We start from the raw sequence: 21,057 nt of genomic DNA on the forward strand, positions 1-21,057 counted from the left end.
TGAGTGAATTGAAATCTTTATTTGAGATAGATGCAAATGTTGTTTCAAAATGCTTTCCCCAAAAATATCAAAATGCTAGGTGGACTAAAAGGTTACAGTAGAAATATGAGTCTATAATGAACTCAAGTTTTCAAATAAACATTGAGAACAGGAACACTGATACTTAGTTTAACAAAGTTCTTTCAGCCAAAAGGAGAAGCACAATCCACTTGCAAAACATTGGCCAAGGACCGCATAGTTTACTTAAAAGTAAATTTAATGAAGTATGAAATGTGGATCTGAAATCTGAAGTTTATTGAAATAACAGAAAATAAAGACCTAGGATGGGTATTTTTGCTGAAATTTAAATCAAACCCCACGGTGAATTAAGCCATAATAATTACCTGAAATCAAACTCAGCCAAAGAATTTCAGAATGTAGAAAATGTGGACCATGCTGCAGCATGAGTGTAACTGATGGTCAGATAATCTGTTAAAATCTAGAAACAGCCTTTCCCAAACTGCGATCCACAAAGTATCACGGCTTCACGAGATCCCCGAGAAAAGCTGGGACGTAATGCACGTGTAGCCTCCTCTGGGAAATTTATGATGTAACTAGCATGTTTAAGATCCTGAGAAGTTCTATAGTAAAGAAACAGCTGAATTTTAACTCAGTATCCTTCAAACTTATTTGACAATGAACTCTTTTTCGTTTGTTTTCTCTTCCCTGCAGTACTTAGTTAATGGCTCCCTTGGGGGTGGGGGTAGTTTGTTTTCACGTCTGGTGGCAACATGTCTTCCCCAGAACTGAGTTAGTTAAGGAGACATTAATAAACCACATGTAAGTCTAAGGTTGTCTACAGTTTCCTGACTGACACACGTATTTAGAGAAGGATCCAAGATGGAGGGAGGTCAGAAGACAAGGCTATCACCAAGTAAAACTGAAGGGAAAGAAGAGAAAGGAAGGAGGAGGACTTGGTTTTTGTTTGCTTGTTGGTTTGTTTACTGGGTAGCTTAAACAACATTTATTCCTCACAATTCTGAAGGCTGGGAAAGTCCAAAATTAAAGTGCTAGCAGATTTACTGTCTGGTAAGAAGGAAGGACATTTTCAGTAATCATCTTGCCCTGGTGGCTAAAATTTCCCCATTGACTCTGAGTTCTTAGAGACTGTCTTCAGTTAAAATGCAAGGCCATCCATGAGATGGACAAGACACTACACATTATCAGACATCAGTTCAGTCTTGTTCATCCCATAGTGACAGCTAGGGCCATGAGAGAGGAGCAGGAAAATCTTTACAATTTCTGTGTGCATAAAAGTTGCTTCGCTAGCTTCTAAAAAAAAAAAGCAGAATACTTGTTCTGAGTCTTACAGACTCTGAATTAGTAACTCTGGGATGGGATTCAGAAACCTGCATTTTAAACATATTCCTGACTACAAGGCAGTTGGTCCACAAAGCAAACACTGGGAAACACTGGCTTAAAAGAAAACATTCCAAGCACTTTCTAAGCAGAGCAGGTATGAGTAGCCTTTGGCTACTAGAAGATAGTAGGATCAAAAGGGGCGATGGAGGAGAATGTCAGAAAGGGAGATCTGGGTATTGGGTACCTGCCTCTCACCTACTGCCTTGGGGAAAGAGTCAATGATAAGTCCTAATTACAAGCCTCCAGGCTACAGCCACATCATAATAAGAAAAGGTCTGGAGGACACTTCAATTGATCTCATTCCCATTTTTGCCAAGAGTTGGTCCTGCCCTTTCAACAGGACTAGATTGAGCTAAGTAAACACAGCCTTTTGCAGTAAACTGCCTGGATTCTATACAGTAAGCAGTTAAGGTGAGAGGCTTGCGGGTGATCCTGGCTCTGCTGCAAAGTACTTTTTGTTAGATTTCCCTTGGCTTTGTATCATCTGTGCCAATTCTTAAGCGTAATCAAAAGGAAAACTTCCAGTCAAATGCTTGCAACAAGGGCTTATACCTTATACTCTTCTAACAAGTCAGTTCATTTATCATTGAAACTTAGTTTCAACTAAAATATAGGAACATGTACTTCTGTGCAGTTAGACACAAGTCCTCTCTCTGCTTCTTTAGATGGGCTGCATGTCACTCCGTGTGTCTTATTTGAAGATTGTGTGGTGGAAAATGGGATGAAAGTGCCACCTTGGGCCTGGGCACTGTGATGTGCTCTCTTGATCTCTCTTCACGACCGAAGGCTTTACTTCCCCAGCTGTCAGCACGTAGCTCTTAAAGTTAAGCCTTCTTCAAGTATTGCCTTGGCTGAAGAGGCTGTTTCCCCAATGTCACTCTCCCTTCGAAAGGCAACCTGCAAGCCATGGCTAGTCAATGCAGGGCTATAGAGAGCTCCTTGTCCATCAGTCAGGGGGTGGCCGATCCTGCATCACGAGCCTCTGCAGTCCTGCTCTTTTCTCTTCCTTTCCACGCTTATTGAACCTGAGGCCACTCCCCAAGAGACCTCTTGTGTGTTCGTCTTGGCCTCGGAGACAGCTCTGAGGAAACCCACCTGCCTCAGGCTGCACCTTGGCCTGAGGCACTGGCATGTATTTACTCCTAGTCCTCTTGCTTCGTCATATTTAATTTCTCTTTCCAAGCCACTGCAAATGCAAGGTTAAAGGCTGGTGTCTCAGGTACATTTACTTTTCTTTCAAATTAAAAAAATTCAAATCTAAGGGCTACCATCATATTATTATATTTCCTTTGGTTGCCTTTATATTATCTTTTCTGTCACTAAATTATGAGCTCCTTGAAGGAAGCAACTGTGCCATATATTCCTTTGTACCTCTTATTATTTGGTGAAAGATTACCAAAATCTTTTGCATGATGCTATAAATAGGTGATTTTTCCCTTTCAAAATACACCTCTCTTCTAATGAACTGAAGTATATTCATGTCAACACTGATTTTGTTATAGAATATGGCTGAGATGCAGCCATTTCTCCTTCTCTGTTAACATGGCTTATTTGTTCCCTAAGGATACAGCCTTGTCATTGTCCCAGGTGTACTCTTTCCTCCCACTTTAAGAAATGGTTGAATTCTTAAAAAAGAAAAATTCTGTAAGCATCTGTGTACAGGTTTTCATGTAGGCTTATGTTTTCATATATTCACATGTATTGATCTCATATCCTATGAATGAGTCTATTTGTTGTAGTAGTTTTTTAGTGGATTCCTTAGAATTTTATATATGTAAGATCATATCACCTGCAACTAGAGATAGTTTTACTTCCCCTTTTCTCATCTGGATGACTTTTACTTAATTTTCTTGCCTACTTGCCCTGCCTAGATCCTCTAGCACAGTGTTGGACAGAAGTGGTGAGAGTGGACATTCTATCTTATTCCTGATTTTAGGGGGAAAGCATCCAGTCTCTCACCATTAAGTATGCCCTTTATCAGGTGGAGGAAATTCCCTTCTGATCCTACTTTGTTTGTTTGTTTGTTTTTCATGAAGGGATGTTAAGTTTTGTCAAAAAATTTTTTCTGCATCTATTGAGATAATCATGTGGTTTTTCTCTTTTATCCTATTGATATGGGTATTGCATTAGCTGATTCTCAGATTTTAAGCCCCTCTTGCATTCCTGGGCTAGGTTCCAGCTGGTTGTGGTTACAGTTCTGTACGTGCTGTTGGATTCTGCTTGCTGGTGTTCTGTTGAGGATTTTTGCATCTTTATTCATAAGAGATTTGGTCTGTAGTTTTCTTTTCTTGTGATGTCTTTGGTTTCAGTACCACAGTAATGCTGGCCTCACAAGATGAATTGGGAAGTGTTCCTTCCTTCCTCTTCTATTTTTCCATTTATCCCTTTTCTTTCTTTCTTTCTCTCTTTCTCTCTTTCTTTCTTTCTTTCTTTTAATTGAAGTATAGTCAATTACAACGTGTCAATTTCTGGTATACAGCACAATGTCCCAGTCATGCATATACATACATATATTTGTTTTCATATTTTTTTCATTAAATGTTATTACAAGATATTGAGCATAGTTCCCTGTGCTATACAAAATAAACGTTTATTTTTTTAATCTACTTTTATATATAGTGGCTTTCATTTGTAAATATCAAACTCCAAAATTTATCCCCTCCCACCCCCTTTCCCTGGTAACCATTAGATTGTCTACTAAGTCTGAGAGTCTGTTTCTATTTTGTACATGAGTTCATACTGTCCTTTTTTTTTTTTTTCTTTTTTACATGATTCTACATGAATGATATCATATGGTATTTTTCTTTCCCTTTCTGGCTTACTTCACTTAGAATGATGATCTCCAGGTCCATCCATGTTGCTGCGAATAGCATTATTTTATTCATTTTTATGGCAGTCCATTTACTCTTTAACCCACTCAGTCTGGCAACTAGAATCTATCTTGTCAAGGCCATCAGTGACCTCCATGTGGCCAGATCCAGCAAACAGTTTCAGATCTGTCAGATCAGGCCCTGGAGCAGCATCTGGCAAACTGAGCTCTGTGTCCTTGCTGTTGAGCTCTTTTCTTGACTTCACATGCTTGGCTACCCTTCCCCATTTATGGCTGCCCCTTTTCAGTCTCCTTGGTTGGTTCATTCCTCTCTATTCAAACTAAATATGAGGGCTTAAGACTGGGCCCTGAGTCCCCTTCCTTTCTGTTCCACCCATGCTCTGGACTATCCAACCCAGTCCCATAAATCCCTTTCCTATAACTCTCAAATATATAGACCTTTACATCCAACTGCCTGGTCCACATCTCTGCATGACTCACTCATACATCGCGTGTCCCCATCTGAGAGCTTGATTTTCTCTTCCAAATCTGTATCTCCGCTAACTTATTTGTGCATATCAAAAATCTGGGGGCTTAATTAACACCTAACTTTCTCCCTTATCTTCTAAGTCCGTCCTTACAGTGAGGAGTCCAGCTCCTGGTTTAAAATCTCTAGTGATTTTCTAGGCCTGACCAGAGGCAATGACAAAGGCTGCACGGCAGGCTTCAGGGGAGTAATCCGCCCTCCCCACAGCTGACTTGGTGCATAGTCTGTGCACTGCAGTCTCTGAAGGAAGCTGCAGGTGAGGACTCAGGCAGCTCTGGTCCATCAAGCTCTTTACATATCGACCTTCCTAGCCCTGGCACCTTCATCCCTAGGTCTCTTTACCTGAGGCCTTGGTCCTCCCCTGGTGGCTCTCGATGGGGTTGGAGGCGGGGGAGGGGAACCTTGAAGGCACTTTTCCCCTCTGACTCAGTACCCAGTGTTTTTCCACTCCTGTCTCTTCCCTCTCACCCTATGTTCTACCCTACAGTCCATAAAACCAAAGAGCACTCAGGGTTCGCTCAACAGTCTGTGCTCACCCCCAGACCCTTGACTGGTACACTACGCCACAGGAAAAACGAAACGGGGGTGTCAGTGCTTCCTCCTTTTTTAGGCTCTTGCTTATACCATCACAGTAAGTGATTAAGGGTTCAACTCTTTCATTTTGGTTTGTTACTTTAATTGGCTACTCAGACATCTGACAGCTCAGCTCTCTCTGTCCAGCTCAGCTGAGTTCCTGCACCATGTGCTGTTCAGTCTATCTCCAAATTAGATCATCAGCACATCTGTCCATGTCTCTCCAGCCCCGCTGCTGCCACCTGACCCAAGTCATCACTATCCCTGGCCTAGGCTATTGCTGGATCCTTATCCTGGCCTCCAGGATTTCCCTCTCTCTCCCATGGAGGACATTTGCCATAAAGAAGCCAGATTAAGCCTTAAAAAATGTTTAAATTATTATCGCTCCCCTGCTTAAGACCTTTTGATGGCTTTCATTTATTGTTAGAATTAGGTAAATCCTCTAGGACACCCTGAATTATCTTACCATGAGTTGGCCTCTGCCTACCTTCCCAGAGTGTCTTGCTCCTTTCTCCCCTACTCGCTGTGCTCTTGCCTGCTTGTCTTTCACTGGTCAAAGCCCTCAGACATTTGGCCAGTGGCACGAGGCAGGAGTGACAGGGTGAGGTGGGGGTGGGGAGTGGGGGGGCAGTTGACCTGGATGGGTGGGAGTCATTTATCATGGATGGACGTTATTTGGAATTGTCAGTGCATGTGCTTGGTAAATTAAAAGCAGACTGACCTTTAGTTGGTTTTATATTACTCTTTAGTTCTACTCAAACAATATGCTCGCTTTATTGCCTATACCAGTGCTGACCACTCCCCAGCTCTCCCTTCCCCTTGTTCCTCCGTCACTGCTGAGCCATGCACTTCAGGTAGGATGTCTCATCCCCCACTTCCATCTTGATAACTCCTACTCATTTCTCAAGCTACAGTTTCCTCAGAAAAACCTTTCCTGATTCCTTGACTTCCTTGCTAAATTTAAATTTGATTTCTCCTTATAACACTGTTTTTGCTTTTTTAAAGTAGCACCTATCAAAAATGGTAATTGTAAATTAATTTGGGTGTTGTACTTGAATGTGAGCTTCCTTAGGGAAGGCACCATGACATTCATCTTTCACTTTTGTGGTTATAATCCCCGTGGCCAGCAGAGCACTTGCTGCCTAGTAAGAGTTCAGCACATATTTGTGGAAAGGAATGAATGACTGGTTTGTGGAAAGGGAGGTCAGACATACATCATCACAGAAGTCAAGAAGAGACAGTGCTCTGAGGAATGTAAGCAAAGTGAAGAGGCATAGACAATTCTTTTGAGAAATCTGTCTATGGCAGAGAATGAGAGAGACAGATGTTTTCAGGAGGCAGAAGTGGGGATGAAGGAGTTGTATTATTTTTAAGATGTTAAGACTCGAGCAGGTTTAACTGCTGAGGTGAATCCACCATACATCCGTATTGGAATCACCTGGAAGGCTGGTTAAAACACGATTGCAGGGGCTGCACTGCTAGAATGTCTCGTATTGGTGTCTGGGGTGTGCATTTCTAGCAAGTTTGCAGGGAATGCTGATGCTGATGAAACAGGGACCACACTTTGAGAACCACTGAGATACAGGTTGGAGAAGGGCGGAGGGGAGGCTCCAGAGTCCAGGTGGGGAGATGTGCCCAGGGTTGGAGGAGGGCCACACTGTACAGGATGGAGAGGAAAAGATGGGTGCAGACCCAAGTCAGGCTTATAGGTTTGGGAGCAGGAAGTTTTTAAACTTGCCCTGTTTTCTTTGTGGAGAAGGAATTGAGGCCATCTCTTGAGAGTAGGGAAGGAGATGTAGGGCAGGGTTAGAAGTCAGGGGAGAGAAGAGAGGTTTGCATGGCCCCTATAGGGAGTGAGAGAGCAGTATGACAAGAGAGATGCAGTAATATTGCTGACCAGGCCGAGGTTGGCAGTCTTACATCTGTTTTGGTACGAATCTGCTCTGTTGTATCATTCAAGTCACTGATACAAATTGTATCAGCTGAATGAGGTTTCGGGGCAAATCAGATTGTTCCAGAGGTTGGTATCCTAAACATATCTCAGACTAACTGAGTGTGATTCTCAAGCTGTGTAAGATACACAACCAGGACAACCCAGCATGACCCCGAATTGCCTGTAAACAAACTCAGAGTGATTCCTAGACATCATCCTTATTCCCGAAGATCTATACTGATGGATGTTTTATCACATCCCTCTTTGCTAGTGTGTTTTTGTATGTGTTTATCAGCACTAAATTTAAATTTTGCCCACTTACAATCAACGTTGGTGTTTTTAAAAAAGGCATCACTCTACATTGTGATACTAAAAAATTTCTATGTAAGAAAGGTGAGATACAGATGTAGGAATCTCTGCTTTAATCCACTCCTCTTGTCCTGCCCACTTGTTGACCTCATGGAAAGAGCTATCAGCTTACACAGATTCCAGTCTCTGGTACATCATTTTGAGTTATGTTGGCCACCAGGAACCAAAAGACAAGAAAGGAAGAAAACTGGAACTGTAATTTAGCACTGTACAGATAAACATGCTCTCTGCTGGTTGTGGTAAAGGTCAGGAGAGTGGAAATCTGGTAGGTTGTCAAGCGGAGGAAGCTTCTGAACTCTAGGAAGCTGAACAAATAGATAGTCTGGGGAGGGAAAAGCCCTGGGTACCACTAAGCCCAAGCTTCCACCTGGGAAACGATAATTGGCCAAAAGTGACAGAGGATGGTGACAGTGCTCTTTGAAGAATCTCAAAGAGAATATTGTAGCTTAAAAAACACCCCTCGGTATGAGGGCCATGTGAAACATATGTTAATTTTATTAGTATTGGCTTATTTACTTTTAATAATGACATCTATTGGAAATCAAATTGGAAACAGAAGATGATGTCAAAAATGTGACATCTGACTCAAGAATCCAAGGTGTGTAGGGATTACATGCACATACACCTACATACAGACATTCAAATTCAGAAAGAGAAGGCTGATGATCTGACAGTTAGTAAATAATGAAATTTTTCCATGCTTGTTGGTGAAGGGCTGCTGTTCTAAGCTCCTCAAGTGCCTCTTGCTGCTCCCACGTCCCATCACATTATAGCAGCTAAGGGGTTAATACCAGCAGTGGGCCTCCAGGACTCCTAACCCCCACATTAAGATCTCCACTTGGATTGACCAATAGCCCATATCATGTTGTTTGCTAAATGTCTTAATATCAGCCTTGTATATAGATGTATGTTGTATAGAATTACCTGCATATTATGAATTGTCTGATGAATTATCTGCCACAGGATCACCTGGGCCACTTGTCAAAAATGCAAATGCTTATTGCATCTCTGGGACAGGGTGAGGATATGCATTTTAAGCTATCCCCAGGTAATTCTAGAGCATTGTATCAAATATAGTCTGCATTTTCAGGCATAGAGCAAATCTGTCCTATATTCCATCTAGAGGTCAAGTTCTTCAGAGAGAGAGTCCTAAGTCCTAACACTATGTCTAGCTTGTCTGGTAGCAGGCAATAAAGAGGAGGGACCATTGATACAGGAGCCCACGCTGAAAAGATAAGTTAGCCTTGAAGATGATGTCATGATGATAATGGTAATCCTGGCAAGGGCCACGTACTATCACCTAATTGGATCCTGTCAGTAACCCTAATAGGTACTATTTTCAGCTCCATCTTACGGTGAAGAAACTGAGGCTCGGGATCTCATTGTTGGGAGGAAGCAGGACTCCAACCTTGGTCTTTCTGATTTCAAAGCCTATGCTCTTTCTTAGTCACTAAGTTGTACTGGCTCCTAGATTAGAAAAAAACTCTACAGGTAACTTATAAATCAGATTCTTTGGAGTTAATCTCCTTGATTTCTTTTTGTTTCAAATTTCTTTATGGCATTTTGTTAACTATGTGGAGAGAATGTAGGCATGGAAGATGAGGAGATTATAAAATCTATATTCTCTGCCTTGCAGGAACCAAGGTGAAGGAAATTGAATATAGAAAGTAGAAGGTATATATAAATATTCCCCAATACTTAAGAACCATTGGAAACCTTTAAGCTAAATGAAAATATAATAAAATAATAGTAACTGACAAAAAATTTAGAACATTCAGCTATCATTGACCTTGAAAATCAAGTTAAGGAGAGAAAAAGATTTTGAGGTTATAGCTAGAAACTGAGTAATAAGGAAAGGGAATCAAGATAAGAACTCATTGTTGAGAAATGATGAGGGCAACTGTGCTTTTAAAAAGATCATCAAAGTCCAGTGGATGCCTGGACTTGACAATGGGCAAGACAAGCAGTCAGGACATGGAAAAGTTAAGGCAGCTCGCAAGAGGAAGTGGATTGGAGGAATAACTGAGCTTTATATGCATTCAGGTTTATTTTGAAGTATCCTGCCTGGAAGCTGGGATTAATGAGATCACAGAGTATTATAATTTGATTCCAGTTAAAGCATCCTTATGCACTGAACTTAATGAAGAATGGCTAATTAACATCTTTTGAACTTAAAGGAAAGAAGGAATACACATCAGAATTGTCTTTTCAAGCAAAAACAAACACAAAATCAAAACCTGGGTAAATGGAATCAGAGAGCTTATTCAGACTTCAATATATCAATCTGGGTGCTTTGCTGTAGATACAAATAACTTTCTAATCATCCTCGGTTCATTACTGACATATAGGGAAGACTAGGTTTTATACTTACTGGGATCTGGGCAAAATCCCCACTTCTCATCTCTTTCATACCGGCTCGTTGTGGCACACCACAGTGAGTTGTCTTCCCGCCCTTCCCGAGTACACTCATGATGCCACTGCCGGTTATACTGGAAGGGAAACATGCATGGTGTCCCATGGGCGTTACCTTTGATCGTATACAAATCTAGGAGAAAGAAAAGGACAAAGTCAGATAAGCATTATGTCAGCTTTATCTTTGAAAACTGTAATAGAGTGAATGCATTTTTTACTGACCAAAAACCTACAATGGGCAAGGTCTTCCCTTTGTCACAGTGAACGCTCAGGACCTCTGTGTCTAGAGCATGGAAAAGTGCAAGGCTGAGTGCTGTGTTCAGGGGAAACGCTGATAAATGTTTGTTATTTGTATGTTTATCTCCTTGTTTATTTTCTTTGGTGCACTGCTACAGTTAGCATACATATTTGTAAATGGATGAGAAGAGAACAAATTTATTTATTATTAATTTTTAATTTAAGTAGAGTTGATATTTACAATATTGTATTAGTTTCAGGTATATGGTTTCAGATTCTTTTCCATTATAAGTTATTATAAGATAGTGAATATAGTTAGAGAAAAATATCTTCCAGTCCCCCAAAAATCAGCCATCAGCATCTGAACCTTGAGTTTCATGAGCATTTATTAATTTGTTCATTCAACAGATGTCTGTTGAGCATTTAATGTGTCTAACACTGGATATATGATGTAATAGTGAACAAATGAGTAAAAGTTCCTTTTTAGATGGAGCTTCTGTTCTAGTGGGGAGAGAAAAAGAGAAAGCAAATATGCAAGTAAACATATAATTTCAGGTAGTGATAAGTACCATGAAGAAAAACAAGATAGGGGAAAACAGAATGACTGTGTGGTGTGTGTGTGTGTGTGTGGGTGTGTGTGGCGGGGGTGGTGGAGGGGCATGATTTTTGATACGGTGGTCAGTGACAGCCTCTCTGAATAGGAACCAGGGGAAGTGAAGGTTCAAGTCTTTGGAAAAGAGTTGTACTGGCAGGAGGAACAGCAAGTCCAAGGGACCTGCGACAGGAGCTGTGAGGAGTGAATGGGAAGAGTGGGGAGGCCTGGGAGTGGGTGGAGTGTGAGCTCACAGAGGGCTGGCTCTGCCACATCATGGACTTCAGTCTTTACTCTGAGGGCGGTGGGAAGTCACTAGTGGGTTTTGAATGGGAAAGTCTCACAATCAGATTTCCATTTTTAAAGACTCACGAGGTACAAGGTTCTGCAAACAGAATATGCACGGGGGGAGGGCAACACGGATGCTGGGCTGGAGGCCCCCACAGCAGTCTAGGAGAGAGATGGCCCTGCTGAGGCGCCTGCTGGCTGCTTCCTCAGAGTATTTCAATAATTGGTCATCCTTGACTTTTGGCAGGAAACAACAGAACTTTTCATGACTCAACTGAAGCTTTCTATGGTGAGGGGAATCAAGGCCACCTTCAATTAAGTCAGAAGGTCCTGGAGCGAAAAGGCTGGCCATGGGGATTCCACCCTCTCCCACAATTGGCAGGGGCTAGCCCGAGCTCACCCCACATCACCAGCGCTAGAGGCTGGAGCTGTTTGGGAACTACTGGTATTTCAGGACACATCCTCTTGTCTCCATCCTCCGCTTTCTACTCAGTCTCCCCCTGAACGCGTTGTGAGTGTGGGTATATGGCTAAAAAGTTAACCTAAGACAAAATGCCAAGTTCCTCCTTGGAACAGTAGGTTATTCAGGGTGCTGGTTTGCAGCTCTTGCTTCATTGCAGTGAGTCCTAAAAATGGCTTGCTCTTGGCTCTGTCTCTCTTTACTCATTTCTCATAGGAGAAAGTCTTGCTTTAGATCGTAGACGCTCCTTGCTCAGCTTCTTAGAGTTTTTAGAAAGATAAGTTCTTATTAAGGCATAGTTCTAGAGTACCATTAGGGCAGGGACCACATCTGTCTCACTGGCCTTTGTAAATAAAATGTCCGGTACTGTGCCTGAGAAACAGTGCTCAATGAATGTGCGGTGGACAGTGAAGGGGTGGATGAATGAATGAAGAGAGCTATGAAACAAAGCCCGAGAAACAGGTTTGAGGTTTCAGAATCTAGAAGTTGCTTTCTTTCTTTCTTTTTTCTTTTTTTCTGTTTAAAAATGCCCCAAATGACAAAACTATGGAAACAGCCTCCTCCTCTCCCCCAACACACACCCCAAAACTTTCCCACTTTCCCACTCTCTGGCACTCATCCAATACCCCTGACAGTTGTTTGCCTTTAGATGCCTTGTGACATGACCCTCCCCTGGATGCCAGCCAGGCCTCAGGAGGCTCTGCAGTGCCTGCAGGCACGCTCCCACACACGGGACTGAGTTTCTACAATAAGGGAAATGGTGGCAGGAGAGGCTCTTACATTCACCCTGGAGAGTCCTTACGTTTTCCTTCTACCTTCATTTTCTCTCTCCCTCCTCCTCTTGTTCTTTCTCCTCCTTTCCACCGATTCCCAAAGTTATTTAAGCATTTTCTTGCCTAACACCTTTAAATTCTGAGATGTTCTGCTTTTTTGGCAGAACTTAGCAAGTCCATTCCAAGTAATCTTTTTACGATAAACGGCTGAGCAACCGAAATGTATTAGTAGAAGTCCCTTGAGGTTCCAGGTGCATTGTACTTCTTTCACTATGATCTATTTTACAAATCTTATGGGCAAACTTTCTGAATATACTGTTTCATGAGCACTTTGGATGAAATTACTTTTTTTACCTTTGTGCAGATATTCACAAATGCCTCCACCGCCTGACATGTAGGGGATCCACTTATGAAGATATTTCCATGAGGCCACAAGCGTGTTGTGCTTCACCTGGACCGAATACTGGTGCGGGCCAGTGATCGTCTTCCTGTTGCAGCGCCACCTCAAGGAAACGTGAGTGGAATCACACTCGTATATGCTCAGAGGCTGCTCTGGATCAGACATGTTCAGGCCCAGGCAGCCGCTGCCGCCGATGTTAAAGAGGTGGTGGTTTGAAACCCATTTCCATAGCATGTACTTGTTTGGTGGTTTGCAGTTCTCCAGGGTCAGTGTAGATTTGCCTGCTTGAATGCATTTCTCGAGGGTCTCACTTTGGATAATGAAGATGCCTTTATCTGAAACAGCAAAATAGAAGATACGGTATAGAATATTTGTGTACAATAATTAACTAGTGTCATGAGGGTCCCAGTGTGCATGTCTGAGCTGTGAAAGGTCACAACTGACAAGCCTCAAACAGAACTGAATTTGATTGGCGGGCTCCATCACCAGGGCTTTATTTGCACAAAACAAAGGAGTTTCCTGGGAAGCATAAATAGACTTGGTGGAGCCAGTGGGAGACCTCTGGTCTAAGGCTGCCACGGCCCCCCAATAACAAGGGCTGCTTGTGAATCCACTCAGGGATGGTACTGATAGAGAAGGAGCTTGCCACAGCTGGAGGGAGTGGGGGCTGGTAATAAAACTCAGGGCTACAGGGGAGGGACATTGGGTGCCCAGAGGTGTACGGTGACACTTTGTTTTTCTTCAGACAAGTGCCTGAATGTCAGGAATATGGCAGCTGAATCAAGAGCCACTGAAATGAACATTTCTGCCATCAAATTTCTGTAGAAAACCCAAAGGATAAAAATTAAGTGCTGCTTTGTGTCTTGATAAAAGATGCAATGTTGGTGAGAAAAAAAATGCTTCTCCATAGTGGTTTTCTGCTCTGGGTCCATCCGGAGGAAAAAGGTGGAGACATTTGCTATGGGGATGGCCTCTTCCCGGGAGCATCCTTGTTGGGTAGGCCGGGCAGCAGCAGACAGATGCCCAGGACACTAGCTGAGTCCCCACACCTGGATACATGAAAGGAACAGAACCACCATGATAGCTGTGAAACCACACAGGCCACGTGGCCACGTGGAGAAAGGCCTGTTGTAATCTACTCCTGAGTCCCCAACCCCCAGAGCCAGAAGAAGGGATGTGGGTGAATTTCCTGTGGAAACGCTGGCGGGGCCCAGCCAGGGCTACCTGCTCGCTACTTGACTTTACCTCAAGTCGCTGGCCTGGAAGGCATCTATTACATAACAGTTATGAACATGTCCTCCCATGGGTTTTTTGAAGGTGGAAATCATGTCTAATTTCTTTAATCTAAGTGCAGAGTGTCCTGAGCACGTTGCAGAAGTTCAAGGAATGTTTGATGTGATTAAACATGCTGGCGGCTGCTGCTGGGCCTGCGGTTGCTGGGGTCACTTAGCTTGGACTGTCTGGTCAGGCCCATGAGCCCTTTTGTTCTCCTATTAGCTAGGCTCTGCGCTTCTATTTTACTTCCTGTCCATTATTCAAAGTTCTGAAGGGACATTATCAGGTTCCCTTCAAATGGCTGTGTTTAGGGCCAGTGCTATCTCTTTTGGCAGGGGCGTAGCAGACACAGGCAGAGAGGCCTTCTAGAGATTTGAGCAGTGTAGAATGAGCCTCCCCGTGTGTTAGTGAATGGGAACAATGCTTCATTTTGGTCAAAGTTCTTTTGGTTTTTCTTTTTCTCAATTTTTTTAATTGAAGTATAGTTGGTTTACTATGTTGTGTTAATTTCTATTGTACAGCATAGTGATTCAGATATATATATATATATGTACACACACTTCTTTTCATTCTTTTCCATTATAGGGTATTACAAGGTATTGCATAGAGTTCCCTGTGCTACAGAGTAGGAGCTTGCAGCCTATTTTAAATACAGTAGTTAGTATCTGTGGCTCAGGCTGAGAAGAACTGATTTACAGTAACCAAAATCACTCAAGACACTGTTAAAAAAAAAGATTGTCAATGCATCAGTGGAAGCTATACTTCATTTAATAATTGATAAACTTACTTACAGCCGTATATTTGAGGAGTCAAATTAGTTGTCAGAAAATTGCTTTGCTCACTGTACATCAGAGCAAAAAAGAAGGGAGTTGGGGGTGGGAAGGTAGCAAATGAATGGTTTTAGGGAGATTTTATTTAGATCAGGAAATTTGTTTTCCTAATGAAGCCTGTGTCTGTGTAGTTACTAGTAATAGTCATCCAAGATCAAATCCACCTCCAGCCAATGCGATGTGGACTCTGATAATTAACCTTCTCTCCAACTCTCCTGCTCTCCTTTTTGTGCCTGGGTTGAATGTTACCTTCATTTCTATTGTAATCTACTAATTACTTTCTAGCTAGCCCAGAGTTCCATTAATTTTTCACTAAAGGATAATTATTTTACTATAATTGTTCCTTAGTTTAGCTTCTATCTAATATACATGTTTAAATATATGCAGCTCTGCAATTTACAGGCTGGACCTCAGTCCTCTGGGCCTCAGCTCAGACACCTGAGATAGGTGCGTAGACTACCTGGCTGCTGGTTAAGAGCTCTGGAATCAGGCAGACCTGCCGCAGACCAGCTGCGTGGCTTTGGACACATTTCTTGATCTCTGTGAGCCTTGCCTTTCTACTTTTAACTGGGAATATGTGTGATACTGACCTCACAGGGAGGCTAAGAGTATTCCATTAAATAACTCATGCAAAGCACACCACACACTACGTTGGCATGGGGAGACCTCAGCAAATGTGAGTTGTTGTTGTTATTATCATTCTGGCTTCCTGATTCTTGGTCTGTAGATCCAGCCATAAATTTGATTGAAGACCTATAGAGTACTCATTTGCACATACCCCAAAGACTTCTCTTCTATCATTAGCACAAAAACTCATTTTGACTTTAGTTTCTGCAGCACATAATGGGAGTAGACATTTTAGTTAACAATCCTGAAATACTATGCTGTCACCTTTTATGGAGGAAAAATACTCTTTAGACAACGAGATAACTAAATCTTTGTCTCAGATATATGTGTAATTATGAATTAAGAGTTTTCATCTGTCCATCTTCCACACTCTCTACCTGTAAAGTCTATACTGCAGCTCCCTCACAAGAAAGGCAAAATTACCTGATGTTGACACGGAGTGTATGAATGGTTGAATGAACGGTCTGTAAGTAAGTGGACATGGAAATTACATATTGCTAAATTTTGTGAATAAATAATGTTTTAAAAAGTCCAAATTATTAAGTGTCAAGAGAAAAGGAATGGTAGAATCAGAAGTTCTGTAGTCCCACCAGTGGTCATTACAACACTTTTGCAAAGAATATATTAGACAAACTTAATTCCATGCTGCTCAGTTGCAGGGGGCTATCCCATTTCTATGCCCAGCTGCCTTTAGAATGTGGCTTTGGAAAAGTTCTTCAGCATGTATCATAAACAAGTAGCTCTGGCCTACCAATAACAATACACATGCCATTGCCAGAAGGATAGTGTATGTCACACTAAGCTAAAAAATGGCCCAATCCTATTTTCCCATTAAGCTGTAATGGAATTGGGTCCTGGCATCATTAATCTCCATAAATCCACTGAAGAGAAAACAACTGTTTCCAAATAGACTGTGAGGAGATCCAACATAGGTATCAATATTCTGATTATTATCATATGTGTATATGAGTCGCCTCTAACAAAAGCATAATGTGAAAATAAGCCACCCATCCTTAGTATCTGTAGGCATATTTCAGAAAGGATGAGAATCAAATGTGGGAGGAATCAAGATTGATTATATATGTCAAGGACATCAGTTCTGCTTGAACACTGATTAAGTGGTTAATGAATTGCTGCCAGAGTGACTAAACCTCTCTGCAGTAAAATGCTATTATACTTCCTTTCATAATTATAAGTTTAGGAGGAGAAAAAGGATTGATTTACTAAAGGTAACTTATAAACTAATTTTCATCCTTTTTTTTAACAGATAAAATTCATGGAAGATAGGGGCTCTGCTTTCTACTTCTGAGTTCCTTTTGAGAGGAAATCATTTTAGACCCACTTTTTGGCCCCACAGGATAACATCTACTTTTTTAAGGAGTGGAAGGAGAATTACTTTATTTATTCATTTATTTATTCATTCATTCAACAAGCATTCACGGGCTTCTGACTGTGTGGAAGGCACTGTGTAGGATGTCAGAGAGAGAGAGTAAGGAATTATTTGTCTAAATATCTGTTCCTTAAAACTATCTCTACTTGTTCTGGAATCATGGGAATTCTCCTTGTTAATGGAAAGAAGGGAGTTTCATCAGTTCCAAAGCAATCATTGTAACTGCACTTAAAACAAGTCCTTAAAAACAATTGATGAAAAGTAAGAAAAAGAACGTAGACTAGAATTTAAAACACTTGACTGGATCTTCAACTGATGTCACCTGTGAGGTGGACATGGCGTCTCAGTGTCAGCAGACCTTTCTGAGTGGAGTGTGTGTGTGTGTGTGCCTGTGTGTCTGTGTGTATAGGCATGTACTTGCCTATTTTCCAGGGAGGAGACAGCAGAACAGGGCTGGAAGGAACACAGACATGGTAGAGGAGAATAGTAACTACCCACATGCCCAGAACCATGAACTTCAGAGCTGGGTGGGACCGTAAAGCTCATTTAATTGAATCATCCTTACACATTGTTTTCCAAATCCATTTTTTCTTAGGCATTTGACACCCATATACTCAGTGAGGACCATATAGGTCTAGCTTTACTTACATGTACTAATTTGTAACCTGGAAAGAAGAAGATGAACTGCTGTAGATTGTTGCCAAACAATTTGAAAGAGGAGACTTGAAATCTCAAACAAACCTTAATTGAGGGCCTAATAGGGCATGTGTTAGGAGCCCTGCAGACAGAAGGATATGTATGTCCTAGTGTTTGCCCTTAAGGAGCTGATGTTCTCCCTGGGAGTACCTTGTGAAATGTACAGAAAGAACTATAACTTCATGCCAAACATATTTGACCTAAGAGGTATAAGCAGAGTAAGGTGGAAGCCAGGAGTTAGAAGGGATCAGTTTGGCCTACATGGTCAGAGAATCAATCAATCAATCAATCACTTTCTCACAAGAACACACACACACACACACACACACACACACACACACCACACACTTTCATTTAACAAGCATTTATTAGGAACCTAATATTTGTTGTACATGGAGGTGCATTGGTGAACTAGACCAGCATGAGTGCCTGTCCTCATTACAGGGAGAGAGTTCAGGTGGTAGAGGAGGTCTATAGATGGAGAGGTGAAGGGGGCACTGGGGACAGAGCAAAAGTCACCAAAGCTCAGGGGTGATACAAATAATCAGCTCTAGTGTGACAAGGGCCTCACTATGTAAAAGTTTGGTGGTTGTAGAATATAAAGTTGGAAGGAGATGGTTTGAGGTCATTTTATGAAGAACTTAAATTTTATTCAAAGGTTTGCATATCCTTCTTCAGATGAAAGGGTGCTTTTGGAACAAGAGAAGGCATGCATGAGCGAGGCTATGGTGCGGAAGATGAATTGGGGTGGTGAATCACTCGAGAAAAACATTTATTGAGCACTTTTTGTGTGCCCAGCATTATTTTAGGAGAATAGAGGTGTGAGACAAATGTCCAACTTCCTGCCCCAGAATTCTCATTTAGGTGGGATGAGACAGCCCACATGCAGAATGGAGAACAGTCTGAAGACTATTGCTTTGATCTGGCAAGGGAGATAGAGGTGTCAGTTCAACTGATGGTGATGAGAAAGGAAAGAAGGGGGTGGTTAGACTAGTCACTAGAGAGAGAATTCAAAGAGGGAAGAAATGACAGGATTTGGTGATCGATAGAATGGAAGGATTTTGGAAAAGGTGGTTGTGATGACTTGTGTTCTGGCTTCAGGTATTTGATGAGCTGTCAGATGCCTACCAATCCCTATGCTACCTTGAGGTTGGAGTCTAAGGCTTTGAGCTGCGGCTACAGTTGGAAGGGTGTCAACTCGAGGTCCCTGTAGGAAGTTTCCCTTCAGGCCCTCCCACTTGCCTTTCAGCATCCCTTCTGACCACCTCCACCTGCCTTTTGGTGGCCCCTTCTGCTTTCAACAGCTCTTCTCTTAGAACTGGCTGAGGTTTGAAGTGGTACAGGAATAAGATACGGTTTGAAATGTCAAGCCTTGGTGAGGTTTATGTCCTTTAAAAAAACAACAACAACACTGGAAACAGACAATGACACAATTCCTAAAGAAATCCTTTTTATGGTGGATTTTAGGCAAGCACAGGGTTTTCTGGTGTCCAATAAACAATACCATGACAGTGGCCACTTAATCCAGTCCACACATAAGCCGGCCTCTGGGTAGCTCTGTGTTAAGGGAACTGGAAGGAAAAGTTCAAATACACGGTTCACATCAAGTGCAATATTTGACAAGCTAATAGGAAGCCACAGCTTTCCAGCTACAATCCAATTTCAATCTCCTACCCCATTCCCTTGGGACTGAATGTCTTCTACTTCATCTACCCACACAGTTGGTGCTGGCTCACGCACTTTCTGCCAGGATCGTCTCTTAAATCCATCTAGTTTCGTGCTGTTCTGATAGTACCCTAGTTTTGGCATGGAAGGGGTCCAGGAGGTGGTGGGGAGGGCATCTCTGCCCTGAAACTGATCTGAAGGTGAGCAGCTTCTCTCTTGAGATGGACTGACATTTTCCAGCTACACAAATTTGTGTTGGTCCTGTCCAGTAAATCAGATTCAGATCTGATTCTGTTCCTTACTTAGATTACTCTGTAGCAGGAAGGGATGCTTTGAGTGGCTGAATCAAATCCTGTTCATGGCTGAACAATGCAGAGAAGCTGGATTCTTAATACGACTTTCCAAATCAATAAGCCAGGAATTTCTGATGTGTGCAGCATGCGGCATGTGCATTGAAAAGACAGAACTAAGTGAAAAGTATGTCTGTCCTTCCTGGCCCTCTCTGCATGAATATTTGCAATTTATCCCATATCATCTTAGATTTGGTGTTTGTCTCTTGACAATCTGATAGCACCTAACAAAGTCTGTGTCTTCCTATTAATTGCCTTCTATATCTAAAAAGTTAAGTACGTCTTAAAATATCTCCTTGCCCTATCTCAGAACTTCTTTCTTTCCCTGTCCTAGTGTTGTCATTGACTTTGAGCCTTCTTTATTTTCCTGCAGCTTTTGAACCTGGATAATCACCACCTCCACAGGCCTGTGGGACCCCCTTGCTAAATCTTTTTACGTGTTCTCTTCCCTTTTCTTTCTAATCTCCCCAAATCGTCACTCCAAGTTCCATGAGGCATACAATACTCTTTCTCACATGCAGGAAAAATGAAACCTCACTTAATCAGCTCCACTGGGCTCCAGTTTTGTCAGGATTCAACTTGCCTGTTACCACCCACTGTGTGAAGTGGATTAACCCTTTCAGACTGTTCTCATCACTCCCTGCCACTCTCCTTCCCTCCCCTCCCCGGTCTATCTCATTTAGCAGTAACTGACTCTCACAGAAAATCTTTTCTCTTCCAAAGTTCTTTGCTGAGTCTCTGCATCTTACTAGTGATTTTTTTTTAGTCTAACAGATTTTTAAAAAATTTTTTATTGTAGTATAGTCAAGTTACAATGTTGTATCAGTTTCTGGTGTACAACATGTTTCAACCAGTGAATTTTTAAACTGAGATGAAAACATTTTTCTTCCTTTTAGCTTTTAGTCTATTCCTCCATCATTTTTGTCTTTATTTAACTCCAAAGTATTTCACAGGAATTGTTGGTGTAAAAAACCATTGTTCACAGTGGCTCTATTATCATCTTACAGACTGTGTTGAAAGTATACTTTCTCAGTCACCAGGGAATCTTGTTACAAAAGAGCATGTTGTGGTGACACACAATGAGACACAACATTGTTAAACTTCCCCCACAAATGCCTTCTCCTTGAAGCCCAGGGGGATATGATTCAAAGACTGGGTCATCAAAACAAACAAAAACAGAAAACAATTCCACCAACAATCAAATAACCCTGGAAATGATGTGACGTTATTGAAAGCAAAAGTATTTGCACTGAGCTATCCATCTTATCTGCTTTGTGAATATACCCACTTGGGAAAATTACATATTTACTTAAGTGGGAGATAGAAATGAAAACAATAACAAATCCAACTTTTAATAGTAGATACATTGTTGGTCTCTGTATTCATTTGCTTGGGCTGCCATACCAAAGTACCACAAACTGAGTGGCTTA

The 21,057-nt window shown here is 41.8% G+C and overlaps 1 protein-coding gene across 2 annotated transcripts in view; it reads right to left on the reverse strand.

Annotated features, from left to right (window-relative positions):
- PLA2R1 (phospholipase A2 receptor 1) overlaps nt 1–21,057 on the reverse strand; it is a 104,068-nt gene that overhangs the window by 75,066 nt on the left and 7,945 nt on the right. For both annotated transcript variants that reach the window (XM_032479553.1, XM_032479552.1), the window contains exons 2-3: nt 12,749–13,129; nt 10,004–10,177 (exon numbers count right to left, since the gene is read on the reverse strand). In XM_032479553.1, coding sequence (XP_032335444.1) covers nt 10,004–10,177; nt 12,749–13,129 — 555 coding nt within the window. The remainder of the gene's footprint in view (nt 1–10,003; nt 10,178–12,748; nt 13,130–21,057) is intronic.

The sequence above is a fragment of the Camelus ferus genome, chromosome 5, assembly GCF_009834535.1.
Source record: "Camelus ferus isolate YT-003-E chromosome 5, BCGSAC_Cfer_1.0, whole genome shotgun sequence".
NCBI lineage: Eukaryota > Metazoa > Chordata > Mammalia > Artiodactyla > Camelidae > Camelus > Camelus ferus.